Source organism: Grammomys surdaster, unplaced genomic scaffold (genome assembly GCF_004785775.1).
Source record: "Grammomys surdaster isolate TR1022 unplaced genomic scaffold, NIH_TR_1.0 203, whole genome shotgun sequence".
In the NCBI taxonomy this organism is placed as follows: domain Eukaryota; kingdom Metazoa; phylum Chordata; class Mammalia; order Rodentia; family Muridae; genus Grammomys; species Grammomys surdaster.
In genome coordinates, this window is record NW_021604648.1 from 187,804 (window position 1) to 204,958 (window position 17,155).

Here is a 17,155-nt window from a genome sequence, read left to right on the forward strand (position 1 = left end):
CCCTTTCTGCTCCAGTCCTCTCCATTAGTGTACCCCAAGGTGCCCTGGTGCCACACTGAACAGCTGAGCATTGGCCTAGGCCCTGCCCCTGTCGTAGCAATGCCTTTCTGGGGACTGAGACTTCTTGCCCCTACAAGGGCATACACTGCCCAAGGTGCCACAGCATGGTTCCAGATCCTCCTGTGGCCGCTGCACCCTCCACCCTGGGGACCGAGAGACTAAATGGGGTAGAAACAGGAAGCCGCTGACCACAGGAGGGAGAGAGGGCACAGGGCTGACCACAGGATCACTGGCAGCAGGAAGGAACAGACCAGGGTCACCAGAGGGTGGTAGGACCCTCACCATGTATTCAGAGGCTGAAGGCCAGCACTGTGTGGTTGGAGGGGGAATCAAAAAGCTGGGCAATCAAAAGCTTCTGCCCATGAGGAAGGGACTCTGGCTCTCTGTACTCAGAACTAGTGACCCCAGGAAATAGAAACCCAGACCTGCCATTTCCTTAGAAATCCCCTGGGATGGAGAGGATGAAGATAGTAGGTAGGTCCCTTGCTGCTGGCCCCATGAAAGTGAAAGCTGCCATGCTGAAGAGGGCCGGCTGGCTGCCTGGGTGGCTGTGTGGGTGGCACCTCACAGGGGCTGGGAGTAGAAGAGAGGTGGGGAGCAGCCCCGCAGGTCACCTCAGCCTCTTCCAGTCTACAGCCGGACAACCGGAAGGAAGACTCCTCGTTCCACCTCCCCTCTCCAGCCCCATCTACACAGGGCATGCGTGTGTATGTGGAGGGGGAGGGGTGTCTAGCCTATCTGTCATCTGTCTTCCTGCATAGAGGACTCAAAGACTGAACTTATGGAGTCCAGGCTGTCCAACAAGACCCCCACCACCACACTACATGCCCTACCCACAACCCTCACATCCTAGAGAGCATGTGATGTAGCCAGCATTACAGATGACTAAAATGAGCCTCAGGAAGGTGAGGTAGCTCACTCAAGGTGACCACACACACACACACACACACGCACACACACACACAGACACACAAAGCCAGGATCTGAGCCTCGGAAGCCCTCAGTCCGCTCTAATTTCCTCAGAAGGGAGAATGAAGTGGAGATGGGCAGGCCCAAGGAGTTCACAGGAAGAAAAGAGAGAAAGAGGGGAGTGCAGGCTATGCAAGGCCTAGACCCAAAGGGACTTGTCCAAAGCAGGGCAGTGGTGATGCACACCTTTGCTTCCCATACTCTGGAGGCAGAGGCAGGCAGATCTGAGTCCCAGGCCAGCCTGGTCTGCAGAGTGAATTCCAGGACAGCCAGAGCTACAAAGAGAAATTGTTTCTCAAAAAATCAAAAATAAATAAGTATACTCGTTTATACTGTCCAGACAATAGTGACAGATGGCCAGAAGGGACACAGAGCACTCAGTGACAGAGGGGCTCCTACTGCTGCGAGACTTGAGGATTCACTTGTTTTTTTCCTTTTTTATGTGTATTTATGTACATATGCATGCAAGTGTGTGCACATGCACGCCCACTCACGTGAGCACGAGCACACACACACACACACACACACATACACATAGAGTGTATGCACGCAGAGGCTGGGGAGTTATGCCAGGTGTCTTTCTCAATCATTAGTTTTTGAGACAGGACCTCTCATTGAACCTGAAGCTCACCAATTTGGCTAGACTGACTGCACTGAGCTCCAGGGAGCCGCTTGTCTCCATCCTCCCAGTGCTGGGGTTACAGCACTGTGTGCCCAGCTCCTTACATGGGTGCTGGAGATCTGAATTCAGGTCCAATGAAAGCACACCAAGGCCCTTTACTATGCTTCCGCTCGAGCCCCCAGGGAGTCCTCAGCTACTCCGACACTGTGTTCTTGCTTCCTGGGATATGATTTTTTTTTCATTGTCTTTCTTGGGGGGGGGGGCACAGAGGGAAGAGGTGTTTGAGGTGTTTTGGGAGTGGTGTTTTGTTTTTGTTCCAGTGTTTGTTGTTTAGCCTGGGTAACCATCCTTCCTCAGCCTCCAGAATGCAGACACACCACACACAGACAGCAGTGGGACAGCATGGGCAGGGCAGGATCTACAGATGGCTAGACTAAGCACAACAGCCACCTGGTGAGACAGCAGAGTTGGGCAAGGCACCTGTGACATTCAAGGCAGAAGTCTAGGAATCTCTCAGACATAAGAGAGATCCCGGGGTTCTAGGGTCCCCTGGAATCCTCTATAGCTGTCTTCCCAAGTGAGGCTGGTCCAGTCACTTCCTGCTGGGTAGCTCCATAAACACTTCTGGGGAGCCCACACAGGACAAATGCTGGCTCAGGACACCTATGCTTAACAGCTTAACAGGTCCCTGGAGCAGCTGACACCTGGCTCCCAGGAGTCTGAGCCCGGCCACGCTTCTCACACAGCGCACATGTCTCCCCTGTCTGCCTACCGTCTATTACTGTTCACTGTCCTGGGAGCTCAGACACTGGCCCCATTTCCTTTACAGCCATGCATCCTTCTATCCCTGGGTTTACACAATTCCCTCTGCCTGGATTACTTCTCCACCCAGCCTTTCAAGCCTGCTCCAAAGGACAGTCTCTGACTCCCAAGTCACAGTTGGATCACGTGCTTCCTCTCAACCCAACCCAGACGAGGCCAGGGTCTGGTTCTCCTGTGTCTCAAAGGTGGCACATAATAAATAGCTGATAACTGGGTGGACAGTTCCTGGGTGACTCACTAAGCAGGAACTGCAGGTCAGCAGCCTTCCCGGCATGGGGATTTTTTATTCTACTGTACCTGACACAATTCCACCTCCTACCCTGACTTCCCAGCACTACCCGGGCCCCAGCCACTGGCTCCTAACACACCAGGCAGCGTCTCATCCAACTCTCTCATTTCCAGAAGAGAAGTGAGTCCCAGAGAGAGCAAGAGTTTAACCAGGGCCACCTTCAATGTGGGTCTTCATCTTTCACCTTGCTTGAGGAAGGGTCTCTGGTTGCTCTCTGCTGCATAGACCAGGCTAGCCAGCCCCACGCTTCTGGACTCTTCTGTCTCTGCCTCCCATCTTCCCGTGGGAGTGCAGGAATTACCGATGAATGTACTACTGTCATAGGTTCTGGTGATAGATATCTAGTCCCTCCACTTGCATGGCAAGTATTTTATCCCCTAATCCATCTCCTCATCCCAGTCTTAAACTTCTGAATCTCCTGCCTCTACCTCCCAAGTGCTGGGATTACAGAAATACTACTATACCCAGTTTTTGCTATCCTGAAGCTTGAACCCAGAACCTAGTGGGTGCTGGGTAAACCCTGGTCCAAAATGTGGGTTTTACCTTCATTATATTTTATATTGCAGATGCTTTTGCTTGTATGCATGTCTCTGCACCACATGTGTGTCCAGTGCCCTCAGTGGTTGGAAGAAGGCATCAGATCCCCTGGAACTGTTAGAGACAGTTGTGAGCTACCATTTGAGTGCTGGGAACTGGACCTGGGTCCTCTGGAAAAGCAGCCTGTGCTTTAAACAACTGAGCCATCTCTCCAGCCCTGAAAATGTGAGTTTTCAGGTCACAAGCGGTATAGGCAGGTAAGTGACCCAGTCAAGTCCCTGGATGTTCAGACTCCCTATGCTCAGTGAGTCATCTTTAGGGCAGAGGAAGAGGTAGCAGGTGTTGGGGGCACACACAGCTCACTCTGATGGGGAAGGTAGACCATCAGCTAATGATACCCTGGCACCTCTTCACCAAGCAAGAGGGATTCACCCTCTGGGAAAGTATCTGTCCCAGGTTCTGCCCCTCAGGGAGGGGGTTCCCCTTTCTCCCTGTCAGGTTTGGGGTCTTGGGGAAGGGGGAAATCATTGCATTTTAGTTACAAAACTACACACAGCCCACTGAAGGTCCTCACTAAGGAGACCGAGAGCTGACACTCGGGGGTTTGAAAGCCTAGCCTAGCTCACACACCATGGATACAGAGAGGACTCCACCCGCCCTAAGTCCTGGGACATCAAATGGTGAACCCAATGACAGGGACTCTCCACAGAGGGAATGACATAGGAAGCCTTTCAGGAAGCATCACACACACTGTAATGAACAGGTCTCCTACAAGAGCAGGGTCCAGATGACACAGAACTGATAACGGTAAAAACCTAAGTGCACTGGCCAAAGTCCAGCTTCCTGCACCCAAAGGCAAGACAGGTCTCCTCAGCCTCCTTGACTCAAGCCTCTGCCCACCACCCCTCTCTGTAGGGTCCTTCAGCCTAACCCGGATCCTTTGCAGACCCGATCTAGGTCTGATGAGCCACATCTCAAGCTATTTCTGATGTCTACAGAGCAACCCTTGACCTTGTTCTATGGCCCTGCCAGCTCTTAGGCTGGGTTCCTCCTCAACTGCACCCTCGTATCCATGGGGCTTCTCTTTCGTGAATGCAGTCAATGGTCCCAACTGCCCCGGCTACCGAGGCTCTCCATTACAAGACCACTGTACCACATGCTACCCCTCGGCCACAGGGCTGGCCCTGTGGATTTCTAGAAAGAGTAGTAGCAGAGCAGAGCATATGTGGTCATATGAGCCTGGAGGCCAGCAGGGAATCAAAGCCACTGAGTAACCCACAACATTCTGTAAGCCATAGTCTGATGACAATGTGGCCAAAGGTGGCATAGGGTTTAGCTTCAATTTAAGAAGACCCACTTCAAATCCAAGCTTCATAGGCCCCTTAGGTCTTTAAATTTTAAAAGCTGGGAACACCTGCCCCTTAAGTCACTAACACTTTGCGTGGCAGACTCAGAATCTTACGAGTCAGCTAAAGTAGGTCGAGGGCCAGAGTGATGATGGGTGGTGCCTCCCTTCCAGCCACTATCACTTTGATTGAGTCCTAGACTGTCCCACTGGTTTCTCTCTAGTGTGTCCACATATGGGACAGGCAGATCTGGGAAGAAGAGGAAAGAAGAGAATATCTGGAGAGATGGATGCCAGTGGGGGAGATCCTGGCACCCAGGAGGCTACAGAGCAAGAACATTTCAGCCTTGAAGTGTCCTGTCCTGGTGACGCATCCACCTACTGCAGCCTGGCCTGGTCTGGCTGGCCAGACAAGACTCCCCTAAAGTCCTGGGCCACTAGGATTCCCGATGTGGCTCCAGCTCTTTACCCTCGGGTAATGATGGAGGAATGGTCATGAGAGGTCCTCACAAAATGAAAATGAGGGAAAAGCAGATGTGACACATTGGATGGGGGGGGTACCAAATGGATCTCTAACCCCTGCACCCTCCCTGGACCACTGAAGCACAACGCACTTGACCTCAGGTGGCCTCTGTGTCTTGGTCTCTTGACCCTGGAAACCTTCCCAGGTTTGTTCAGTCACCAATACCCTACATGGCAGCGATATCAGGGCCCCTAAGATGAGCTAGCCCCTGGTTGATTGAGGACACAGACCTGAGCCCTGTGATAGGGCAGTGGGCAGCCTCTGCGAGGAGCTCAGGGTTTCAGAGAAGCCCTGGTCCCAGGCCGGGAGAAGAGCACTGTATATCCCCAGCCTGGACTCCTGTCTCCAAGACGCTGACCATCTACAGGTCTTGGCTTCCTCAGCAGTAAAGTAAGGTCTGGGAAAGCCAAGGGGACAGGGAGGACATTTAACCTTTGCCCCAGACAGATCACCACCAATGTTTGGGACTAAGCAGCCTTCCAATCTGCCAGCTATTGCAAGGGGGAATATCTAGGACAGGAGTGAGTTTGAATCTGCAAAAAAAATCTCCCCTTGCTCAAGGGTCTCACTCTAAGCAACTAATGTCCCCACTAGTCTAAGAAATGGATAGTCCCTAAAAATTCACTTTGCCTCTTGGCCTCTGTTTGCTCACCTATAAAATGGGAATAGCCAAGAAATGGCAGCTTCTACTGCTGTTATGACTACACTCCAACAATAATTATACTGGATAAAATAGTAATGTTATTGAAGTAGTCACTTGATTCCACATCCCTCCCAGCCACTCTACCCCAATGATCTAGGACAGAAAATTTTTTTTCTTTCTTTCTTAGTTTTTCTAAACAAGGTTTCTCTGTGTAGTCCTGGCTTTCCTTGAACTCACTGTGTAGACCAGGCTGGGCTCAAACTCAGAGATCTACCTGATGAACCCTGAGCCGTGGCCCCTCACCACTCCTAATTTTTGTCGTCTAGGGGACGTTTGCCTCCTTAGGCAGGGACTGACCTCCCCAGAGACCCAGATGGAATGTACAGGTCTGGGGGCCTGACTTGGGGGAGGGATAGGTGGACAAGAAGTTACGTACTCTGTCAGAACTGGGGGGAGGGGCCCTGGTGTAAAGTCAGCTGTAAAATGTGAGCTCCGTCTTTCCTATCAGACACCTGGTAGTCACTCTGAGCACAGAACCTCTCTCTAAAACACAATGTCCTCATGCTGTCTGTGGAGGGACTAAGTCTGGCCTGATGGACTTGAAAGGAGTTGAGAGGGGCTGACTGTCACCCATATCCCACGTACATGCTCCTCTGTGAAGGACATCCTATCAGAGCCCAGAGATCTGAAGCAAGGTGAGCAGGACAGTTGTAGGACAAGAGGTACCGGCTCTCAAACAGCCCAGTACCCAGTCCAGGCTTCCAAGAGTTAAGACCCACAGCAAAAGGGGGAGGCAGGGTCAGTGCTGGACAGGCAGGCCCAGAGCCCAGGGCCTGCCTCCCCTCCCCCTCCCCTAGGAACAGAGGCCACTTGTTTGGGCATTGGCGGCTGGCTTTGAGCTCAGCCAAGAGAGTGGAGTGGGGAAGGAGAAGCCCTAGAGAATGTTAGAGACAGAGGTCCTAGGCCTGGATCACCACCAGCCAGTTCTCTGGTCTCCCGCTCCCCACTGCCCTCTCCTTGAGGTCTGCTTTTCCTTCACTGACATGGGGAGGATTCAGACTGGCCTGACTCTTGCTTTAGCAGTCTGTCCTTGGAATGTGAAGCCAGGCTAATCACCCCAGCCTCAGAGGTGGAAAGGGGACTCTGAAAAGGACGGAGAGTGGCAAAGTCACACAGGGCTTGGTAGCAGTGCTGGTATTCTGGATGCCTATACCCCCTCATCAGAGACATCCAAGGAAACCTGTCCCGGGCCTTGCCATTACCTGGAACTGAAAACCAGGCTGGAAGGCACTGCAATCTGTAGCCCACATCTGAACCCTGAAGTCTCACAGAACATGGGGACTTGGATGAGGAGGGAACTTGGCGGGGAGCACCTTTGCACAAAAGCTGGTTCTGTGTGTGTGGTGAACTCTGCATCGTGGGGGCCAAATACGGAGGCCTGAACGTCCAAATGAAACCTGGAGGCGCTGGGGCCATCTCCTCCTCATAGCCAGCAGTAGCCTGTCTGGGACAGCTCACGTGTGCCCTATTCCAGTGAGCAAATGGCCACCGGGAGCAGGGTGCCCGGGCCGGGTTCTAAATAAACTCTAGCCAAGCATAAATCCCAAGGATGAGTTCTCTGCACATTCCCCCTGAACCCCTTACAGCCACACCCACCTCCCTTGCCTTTCCTCCGGAAAGGTATCAGTATCCCTGCCGCACAAGCTCTGCCTCACCTTGTATCATCTTTGCAAACAGCCACTTAACTACCAAGGCTCATTCACACATCCTCTCCTCCCCAGATCTATACCTGTCCACGCCTGTCTCTGGGTTCTGCTAAATTCCTTCTACCCTATAATGACGCTGCGAGGATTCTAGGCTTCCCCTAGCAGGACAATCACAGCTTTCCAAGTACAGGTATCAGGGTCCCCTGAACACAGCGGCAGTCAAATCCTTACCTGGGCATCCGCAAGTCCAACCCTGAATCTTTGTACCCCCAGTCTAGGCATTAGGGAAGGTTTCCCCAAGACACCGGATTTACAGAAACAGGGCAGACACCTACTGTGCTGGCTCCTAATCACCCAGCACCCAAACCTACCCACGGAGATCTGTGTCCAAACACCTACCCCGCCGCCTCCGCCTCCGCCTCCTCCCCCGCCCCCCACCCCGGCTGCACTGCAAGCCTGCTCTAAGCCCATCCACCCACTCCCAGCCTGACCCCATTCAACGAACACACCCCTTCTTTCCTGGCAACTGGGCCAGGTAGGCTCTAGAGAAACCATGCCCCCATTAACTGGTGGGGAATTGAAGTGCAGAGGACGGAAGTAGCCTGCCCAAGGTTACCAACGCCTCAGATCCAGGGCTAAAGCCCTAAAGCTTTGCGAGGCTGTAAAAATGTCCCGGGTTGACTAGGTAGGAGTCTTCATTTCTTAAGTGGGAAAGCCAAGCTGCCTGACGTTACTGGCTCCGAAGCCTGCAAGCCCGAAGGCAGAACAGATGACGGCTGAAAGCTGGTATCCACCAGCTCACCTTCTCTGTCCCTACGGGTCTGGCTGGACGACTCCACCTCCAGAGGCGACCCCACTTCACTTCATCCCCAGGCAAGAGCGCACACCAGATGACCCCGGGAAAATTGAGCCGGGCCTCACCGTTCCCTTCTGAGGAATGGGAGCAATGCAGGCCACAACTGGCGATTGGGAAGTCCCAGCAACCTCACTGACCTGTTTTGAACGAAGAGAACTCCACGAGGTGGGATTCGGGGTCCCGGTACCGTCTGTCACACGCGGCTGCAGCCAGCTCGCGGCAGCGGTCCGGGCGCGCCCACCTCGCCCGGCGCTTCCGCCCGCCCCACGTGACACCCGGGGGACGTGAGGGCGGGGAGCCCGCAGGGAGCCGGCCGGTCCCGCCCCCAGCCTAGTTCGGATCCTCAGTACCCTAGGCCAACCGGCCCGCCGGGTTTGTGTCTCTCCTTTACCCTTAGCTTGCTAAGGCTTTGAGACTCGTGCCTACCCTACCCGTTGAGACTCCACGGATCCTTGAGTCTCCTTGTCTCCACACCCCGGTTCTGGTGAGTCTACCCTCTGGGAGAGGACACACACACAACACATATACACACACACCACTGGAGGTGAGATAACCACCTTCCCTCTGCACCATTCTTAGAGAGTACTCAGCTTCTGTCCCAGGACCACATCTCCTTGCAGAAGGCGCTGGGGAAAGTCCCACCAGAGTCTGGCAGCGGTTCACCTCCTCCCCATACAGATGAAATTCCCAGAGTTGGCAAGCGTTTCTGCGTCCCGAGGCCAGGGCTCCTCTGGGACCAGCCAAGCCAGAGGCCTTAATTTAGCTGGGCTTCCATTTTTCCATAGGAACAGTGGGCGTATTTGGAAGAACAAGCTTTCAGCAGGGTAGGTCAAGGGGGTTTGTCCTGAGAAGAGGAAGATCGGAGAGCCTACTACATGCCTGGTCCAGGGATGAGCAATTTGTTCTGTTTAATTAAAAAAAAAAATGCTCATACTTGCTTAAGGGTAAAAATTATCACCCTAGGTTATGGGTTAGGAAACGAGAATCTGGGCCGGGCGGTGGTGGCGCACGCCTTTAATCCCAGCACTTGGGAGGCAGAGGCAGGCAGATTTCTGAGTTCGAGGCCAGCCTGGTCTACCGAGTGAGTTCCAGGACAGCCCAGGCTATACAGAGAAACCCTGTCTTGAAAAACAAAAAAACAAAACAAAACAAAAAGACTAACTCTGGGACACTGGGCATCCCTTGGGCAGCAGAGGCAGCCCAGGCTTCCCTCTAGATCTCAGAGCAGCCAGGCATAATACGAGGGTTGGCACCTGGTCAGAGGGCCCCACGATTCCTGTGATCATTCTAAGGTCTTTAACACTAAGTGCAGTGGGAGTGTCTTCACCCACCCCTCTCCCTCCTCCAGCACACAGCGGCCCACCTCAGTTCTGAGGCCTTCAGCCCTGGTCTCTGACCTATGGGTCCCCCCCCCTTCCTTCTGTGATGACAGGAGCCAGAATATGCCAGAACAACTGTTTAAAGTTAGCTTGGACCAGAAGTCTGGTACACAGTAGAAACCTGACCTCTGGCTAGACCAGCTCCTTTTAAGAGCCCTGGAAAATGAGCAAACCACCTTTGTGACCAGCAAAATGAATGGGCACACAGGACAGGAGGAGGCAACAAGCCCCATCCTATGTTACACAAGATACCTATAGGAACAGAGGTCCAGCGAGCAATAATAGTATTAAAGAAACTAACTGTAGAACAGAGCAGCGTGGTGCTGGGCAGATGAGAAGCTGGCACAAAGAGCTGGCTGGGGCTGTGTGGTTCATTTATTGGGGCCATGTCCAGCCATGCTGCAGCCACCTGAGCAGGAGCCCAGTGCCCCTAGAAGGCAGGTGGAGGAAGGGAGGAAGTGCAGAAGGCTCAGTGCCCCGGGGTGGCACCCAGGTCCTGTCTTGGTCCTTGCAGAGAGGTGGTACTCAGGTGAGCGAGGTGTCATCGTCGCTGCCCTCTCCTCCCGCACCTCCGGCTCGCTCCTCACGGCTCTCTGTCACCGAGCTCTCGTCGATGTTCTCCAGTGAGTCTGCGTGTTGCACCGACAGCTCAGACAGCGCCAGGCTGGGCAATGGGCTCTGCTCCGGGTGCAGCCATGGCTTGAAATGTGGCTGGTGTTTCTGCTTCCACTCGGGGTACTTGATGCAGGCCTTGTACATCTTCTTCATGGCCTGTAGACCATCCGAACACTGTTAGGGGTGCCCGGAGAGCCACACCCTTCCAGAGCCCTCCTGTGGTGCACAGTAGTCCCCAGTGTCCCAACTACACCTATGGCCATTTGTAGACCTGGTCTATCAGCCATCACCCAGTGTTAACTCTGCCCCTGCCCTACTCCTCAGTGCTACCCGCCCCTCCCCCCATGTCCCAGAGCACACAGCCACTTACCTTGGGGGCCAGGAACTGAGATGACTTATTCACCACCCACTTGGGTAAGGAGCCTGTGGGGGCAGGGAGAGGCCCTTAGGCACCCAGCCCCACCCACTGCCAGCCCTCCTCCCTCTTCAGAGTTTGTGGGGAGGCCACCCCTTTTCATTCCTTCTCAATGAAGTTCTCAAATTCCCCAAGCTCATCACTGCCACCACTGTCTCTCTGTTGAGCTCCAGCTCAGAGAAGAAAACCACAGGGTTCTAGGTAACCGCAAGTAACCTGTGGGTTGACATTCTGACCCACCAAGCTCCAGCCTGTCACCTCCCTCTCCTCACACTAATAACCCAGGACTATCCCTGGTGCTCAGCCTCTCTCCTGTCTGTCCTGCTGGGCCTCCTCAGATTCCTTAAGCCCAGCACTCCAGTCTAGCCTGCTCTGGAATCCATAGGCCAGCTCTCCACCTGTCTCCCTCCCAAGTGCCTGCTCTGTACACACAGAACACTCATTAAAGGCTGGGCGCTCTGACCTGGGCCATGGGGTATTCCTGTCTATGACAGTCCTGTCAGTGAGGTTTAACCATCCTTTATTTATGTGTTCAGTCACCAACTCACTTCACATTCTGTGACACCCACCCTGGACCTGCCTGGAGAATCACAACAGGAATTCAGTGTGTGGCATCTCGACACAGACTGGTGTTCTGCTGGAGGGGCATGGGCCTTGAAACAGGGAGCAGGCCCTCACTAGGTGTACTGGTTGGTTTTGTGTCAACGTGACTCAAGCTACAGTTATCACAGAGAAAGGAGTCTCCCTTGAAGAAATGCCTCCATGAGATCCAGCTGTAAGGCATTTTCTCAATTAGTGATCAAGGCGGGAGGGCCCCTTGTGGGTGGTGCCACCCCTGGGCTGGTAGTCTTGGGTTCTATAAGAAAGCAAGCTGAGAAAGCCAGGGGAAGCAAGCCAGTAAGTAACATCCCTCCATGGCCTCTGCATCACCTCCTGCCTCCTAACCTGCTTGAGTTCTAGTCCTGACTTCCTCTGATGATGAGCAGCACTGTGGAAGTGTAAGCTGAATAAACCCTTTCCTCCCCAACTTGCTTCTTGGTCATGCTGTTTGTGCAGGAATAGAAGCCCTGACTAAGACACTAGGGGAATCAGGGACAGAGGAAGGGTCACTTCCTGGATCCCTGGAGCACTGAGTAAGAAGCGGAGGTGCAGGGAGCTAGCTGAGGACAAAGGCTGGGTGGACATGGAGGTGGGAACTGAAGAGTGTGCGGGGCTAGAACTCCCTCTTCCCTGCCCTGGGCAGGGGGCTCTGGCTGGACTCAGAGGGCAACAGAGTCACAGTGGCATTTTAAGCAGGTGAGTCAGAGGAAGTAAAGTGTTGCTTTTATCTCCTCTTGTTTGGACAAACAATGTGGCTGAGTACCAGAAGAATGACAGGCTGGAGCTATCAGGGTGAAAAGGTGAGAACAGGGGCTGAGCATGTTAGCACGGGCCTGGAATCCCCAGCACTCAGGAGACAAAGGCAGGATGAGTTCAAGACCAGCCTGGGCTATACAGAGTGAGTCAGAAGAAAGGGAGGGAAGGAGGGAGGGAGAGACTAAGTACTGGATTTAGGAGCTGACAAGGAGAAGCTGGGCAAGTTCTTACCAGGGGGAACCAGAAAGCAAGCTATTGATCTGAAGAAAGGTGAGTCTAGGAAGGGGAGTGGTGAGTTCACAGTTGGGTACAGCAAGTCTCAGGTGTCCAGAAGACATCCTGAGAAAGATGTCTAGGAGGCTGACCTCCACAGAGATGAGGGCTCAGCTGTCATGGATGTGACAGCTTGGAAAACTCAGGCCTCTGGGGTGTGGCTGAAGGAGACTCAGCAAGAGCAGGTCCAAGGTAGGAATGCTAGCACCAGGAAGGCAGTTCCAAACTCCCAGGAGGAGCACTGGCCTCCTCATGGGTCCATTCCTTTCAAACCACTGGCTTTGGATAGAGATCCCTCCAGGTCTAAATGGCTCCTAACAGATGGTCTAGCAGATCAAGTTTATTCCCTGTACAGAGAAGGAGCCCACTGATGGGCTGCAGGGCCAAGCCCTCACCTTTGGGGTCCACTTGGGCCAGGTAGGTGATGACGCAGCTCTTGGGCCCCGTGCTCTGGATGAGGTAGCCCGTCTGGATGGACACAGCTCGGACCAAGTCTTTCCGAGGTGGGTATTTCTGGGGATGGAAGGCACAAGGAGGTGAGACTTGGGTAGGGACAGAGGCAATGTCTCTATAAGGTACACACAAATACACACATACACGCACACACACACACACAAACCCATAGCTGTTCACATTTCTTGACAACTGTGTACGGCCGACCCTAATGTGAATTAAGAAAAAAATAATCAGGCCAGGTCATCCTTGCCCCATGTTACTGTGCTTTCTCTGTGCCATTAGGAAAGCGCCAGGCTGTGTCAGGGGTTGTGGAGTGTTCGTGGGCACTGAAGCCTTGCTTAGGCCAACTAAGCCTGCCTGCCTTCTCTGCCCAGGGACCTGTCTTCTAGTTCCTGATAACCCATTTATAGGCCAGCCTCATCCCAAGGGCTAGTCAACCACATCAGTTCATCCCACCCGCTCACCACAGAGCCAGCCCACACTACCCTTTCCCTGAGCTACTTGACAGTCCCCGAAGGGAAGTCATTATCCTCAATACTCAGGAAGAGAACCAGCCCCCATGCCTGCCTGAAGTCACTGGATAGCCACAGCCCAGCCCTGCCCATCACTCTTCTGCACACCCAGGGGGAGGGCAGGCCAACTCACAGGGTGTTTCACTGAGTAGTTCATAATGATGTAATCAGCGCCCATGGGGAGCCAGGAGCGGAGGGTGATGACATCACGGTTCTTCAGGGGCTTGGGACATCTCCCTGTAGAGGGCAAGGAACAATTCAGCCAGGCTGCTGACCCATCTTCCTATAAGGGAGGGTGTGATGGAGGCCAGAAATATGGGGATCCAATTAATTGCCAGCCCTCCCCATCCCGACAGGTACCCCAACCCCTACCACAGACACACTGTGAAACCAGGAAGTATTAATAGAACCCTTGTCCCCACTGTCTCAGCCTACCCTGCCCCCAGGGCCTCACACAGCCCTTACCTCATTGGTCTGACTTGTCTGTATGTGCGAATATATTTGAAAGACCGACAACACTGTGACCGCATGTGCTTGAAATGTGTTCCTGTGATATGTGGCATACAACTGTGTACGCATGTGTTTGTGTGTGCTATCACTGAGTGTGTGCCAGTGAGAGCATGTAAGTATGCCCAAGGAGAGCGCAGCTTTCCATCTCAGCATGCAGGACCCCGAGCAGCCCAGCACAGGAGTGACCATAGGGAGGGAGAGTTAGAGGATACTTGGTGGGAGGTGGGGACGGAGGCCAAGGGGGTTGGAGTCTCATTCTGTCTGCTCACAAGAGTAATATCCTACGTCAGCGTTGACAGTCAAGCGGGCGATGTCGAAAGTCTCAATGACATTACTGTCCCACTTCTTCCTGTATTCTATGTCGTGCAGGACATCGTAGAGCGTCTCGGCTGGCACATCACAGCATTCCATCCTGCACTGCAGACAGATGGGGTGTCAGGGCCACAGGCACAGGGCAGGGGAGGGGAGAAAGAGGAACAGGGGCCACTTCTTACCACCTGCCTGGCTCAGCTCCCCAGAAACCTCATACCAAGGGACAGTCAGCCCCCAGCTCAGCCCTGTATCCTCTTCAGGCAAACCATCCAGGCTTCTGCACACTGTGTCAATGCCCTCCCTATCCCCTGGGCACAGCTTGTGGGCAGACACAGTTAATTCAGCAAGGAGCTTGAGATAGGTACACAGTAAATGGAAAATCAAATGCCCAAATACACCTTACCGTGTGTGTGTGTGTGTGTGTGTGTGTGTGTGTGTGTGTGTGTGTGTGATTTAACAGCTTTGTAATACCAGCACTTGAAAAGCAGCACTTGAGAGGCTGCGGAAGGAAGATCACCCAAAGTTCAAGGGTCAGCCTGAGCTAGACACTGAATTGATAGGAGACTGTTTTCAGACATTTTCCTGTTATTCAGCTGTACCCTCAAAGAGCTTCCCATCTAGGGGAGAGGACAGGCAAGCTGCACACCTTGCTTTCTTTAGCCCTTCAAACGATTATGCCAGGTAACAAAGAGGTTAAGTACCCAGCCAAGGTCACCTGGCTGGTTAAGTAGCAGGGTTATGATTTAATCCAGCTCCCATGTCTGGGAAGCAAGTAAAGACAGAACCAGAGTTCTCAAGATCAGTATTCAAAAAGGTGAGGTTCAATGTCCTTTTTCTATCCTGCCCCAAGAGCCCAACCCCCACAGCAAAGTATAATGGTTTTTTTCTGTGTAGTCTATAATATTCCCCCAGAACTGACATTCGTCCAACACAGGAAATCCACACACTTTACTCTCTACCCATGAGAAAGTGAGCTACAAGACACTCAGCTACAAGAGAGGAAGCACTGGCCCCCTCCTCACGGAGGACAGGCCTGGGCACAATGAAAACACATGATAGGCAGCTCCTGGCTGGGGATTCTAAGTATAAGAAATGCTCTGTACCCTACACACTAATTTAGACTACAGAAAATACAACCACAAAGGAACAAGCTACAGGATCCCGTGACAGCAGACATAGACACAGCCAGGGGCTGGCCCGGCAGAGTTATCAGCCTAGTCTATGCAGAAGAGGTGCACTCTGTCAAATAGGTGTCATAATGAAGGGACTGGGAGCCACCATTTGGTTTTTTGTTGTTATTGTTGGTTTGGCTTGTTTTTGAGACAAGGTTTCTCTGTGTAGCCCTGACGGTCCTAGAACTCACTCTGTAGACCAGGCTGATCTAGAACTCAGAGATCTTCCCACCAGTACCTCCTAAATGCTCACATTAAAGGCAAGGTTTGTTTTTTGTTGTTTTGTTTTTTTTTTAAGATTTATGTTTATTTTATGTGCTTTGGTGTTTTGACTGTATGTGTATCTGTGTAAGAGTTTCAGTCCCCTGGAACTGGAGTAACAGACATTCATGAGCTTCCATGTGCTGGTGCTGGGTATTGAACTCAGGTCTTCTGAAAAGGGAAGCTGGAGCTTTTAACTGCTGAGCCATCTCTCCAGGCCTGAGTACCACCATCTGTAAAGTGTGACTCTGGATTGTGACACATCAGCTATAAATAGGGCATTTCTCTTCCTCCTTCTTTTAACCAGAAATTTGATCTAGGGCTTCATGTATGCAAAACAATGACTTCTATGACTGAGCTAAATCCCTGGGCCTCTTTTTCTTCTTATTTTTGAGATGGGACCTCATTAAGTTGCTCAGGTTGGACTCGCATTTGAAATCTTCCTGCCTCAGCTGACAGCCCTGTACCACCAGGTCCCGCTTACAAAAAGATGTTTTTGGGGACTAGAGAGAAATGAGGGGTGATCTGAGTCTTAGATGCACTGAAACCATATGGAAACAAACAGTGGAAATGTCTGTCCCCACCCCAAGTACATTACAACTGGAAAGAGCAGTGAGGACAATCTATGCTTAGAAAAAGCCCAAGCTGCACAGATGTCAGGTGGCAACAACTCTCTCTGCCAGAAGTGCAAAGTCTGTTTTTGTTTGTATTTCTGAGTTTCTGAAACGTCTATAGTACTGCTTTAGCAATAATTCCCAACCCCTCCCCTTTGGTTTTTTGGGACAGGGTTTCTCTGTGTGGCCGTGGCTGTTCTGGAACTCACTGTGTAGACCAGGCTGGCTTCAAACTTCAGAGATCCACCTGCCTCTGCCTCACTAGTACTGGGATTACGTGCCGCCATGCCCAGCTATTAACAAAAATTTTAAAGTACAAAGGTACCCCAGGTGACAACTACATTCTGAGGGATAAGACATAGTCAGCCAGGAGGAGGACAGATAGATCTGCCTGGCTGAGGACACCAGATCAGATCTTCAGCCCTTCCCCACCTTCAGCCTCTGAATAAAATGATTAGAACACACAGGCATGTGCACATACTTGCACACACACACACACACAAACACACATGCACACACAAGCAAATACATGTGCAGCATTATTACATTTTATTTTAAAGAGAGTTTTAAAGTTCAGGCAAGAGGAGGACAGAGCTCACTGGCAAAGCCAAGCTGTGGGTTCTACCAGCATCAAAACTATTCAAGAATGAACTCCAACTATAGCTATAAAACATGGCTTTGAGGAAGTTGTTTCCCTCTGCCCCATCTGCTTCTCTAGTCTAGTCCATGAAAGTGTGACTGGATCCCACCATCTAACTAGCAGCCCCCAGTTCCAGCCCTGTCCTGAGTCAAAGGAGGAAGAGGTAAATCTGAAGCCTGGGCTTAACCTTCCAGAAAAGGAAGGTGACCTAATATGCCTGGTAGGGCTCAGAGCAGCCTGGCTCCTCAGGGGCCAGTGTGGAGCAGGC

The 17,155-nt window shown here is 52.4% G+C and overlaps 2 protein-coding genes across 4 annotated transcripts in view; both read right to left on the minus strand.

The window, feature by feature from the left end:
• Arap1 (ArfGAP with RhoGAP domain, ankyrin repeat and PH domain 1) overlaps positions 1 to 8,640 on the minus strand; it is a 62,326-nt gene extending 53,686 nt beyond the window's left edge. For 2 of the 3 annotated variants that reach the window (XM_028770758.1, XM_028770755.1), the window contains exon 1: positions 8,510 to 8,562. The gene's annotated coding sequence lies outside the window, so the exon portion shown is untranslated. Of the gene's footprint in view, positions 1 to 8,509 lie in introns of all 3 variants that reach the window. The other variant, XM_028770757.1, reaches the window with a different exon arrangement.
• Positions 8,641 to 9,815: 1,175 nt separating this feature from the next.
• Stard10 (StAR related lipid transfer domain containing 10) overlaps positions 9,816 to 17,155 on the minus strand; it is a 20,296-nt gene continuing 12,956 nt past the window's right edge. Inside the window, exons 3-7 of the mRNA XM_028770656.1 lie at positions 14,158 to 14,305; positions 13,512 to 13,615; positions 12,806 to 12,923; positions 10,737 to 10,789; positions 9,816 to 10,522 (exon numbers count right to left, since the gene is read on the minus strand). Coding sequence (XP_028626489.1) covers positions 10,277 to 10,522; positions 10,737 to 10,789; positions 12,806 to 12,923; positions 13,512 to 13,615; positions 14,158 to 14,305 — 669 coding nt within the window. The 3' untranslated portion in view covers positions 9,816 to 10,276. The remainder of the gene's footprint in view (positions 10,523 to 10,736; positions 10,790 to 12,805; positions 12,924 to 13,511; positions 13,616 to 14,157; positions 14,306 to 17,155) is intronic.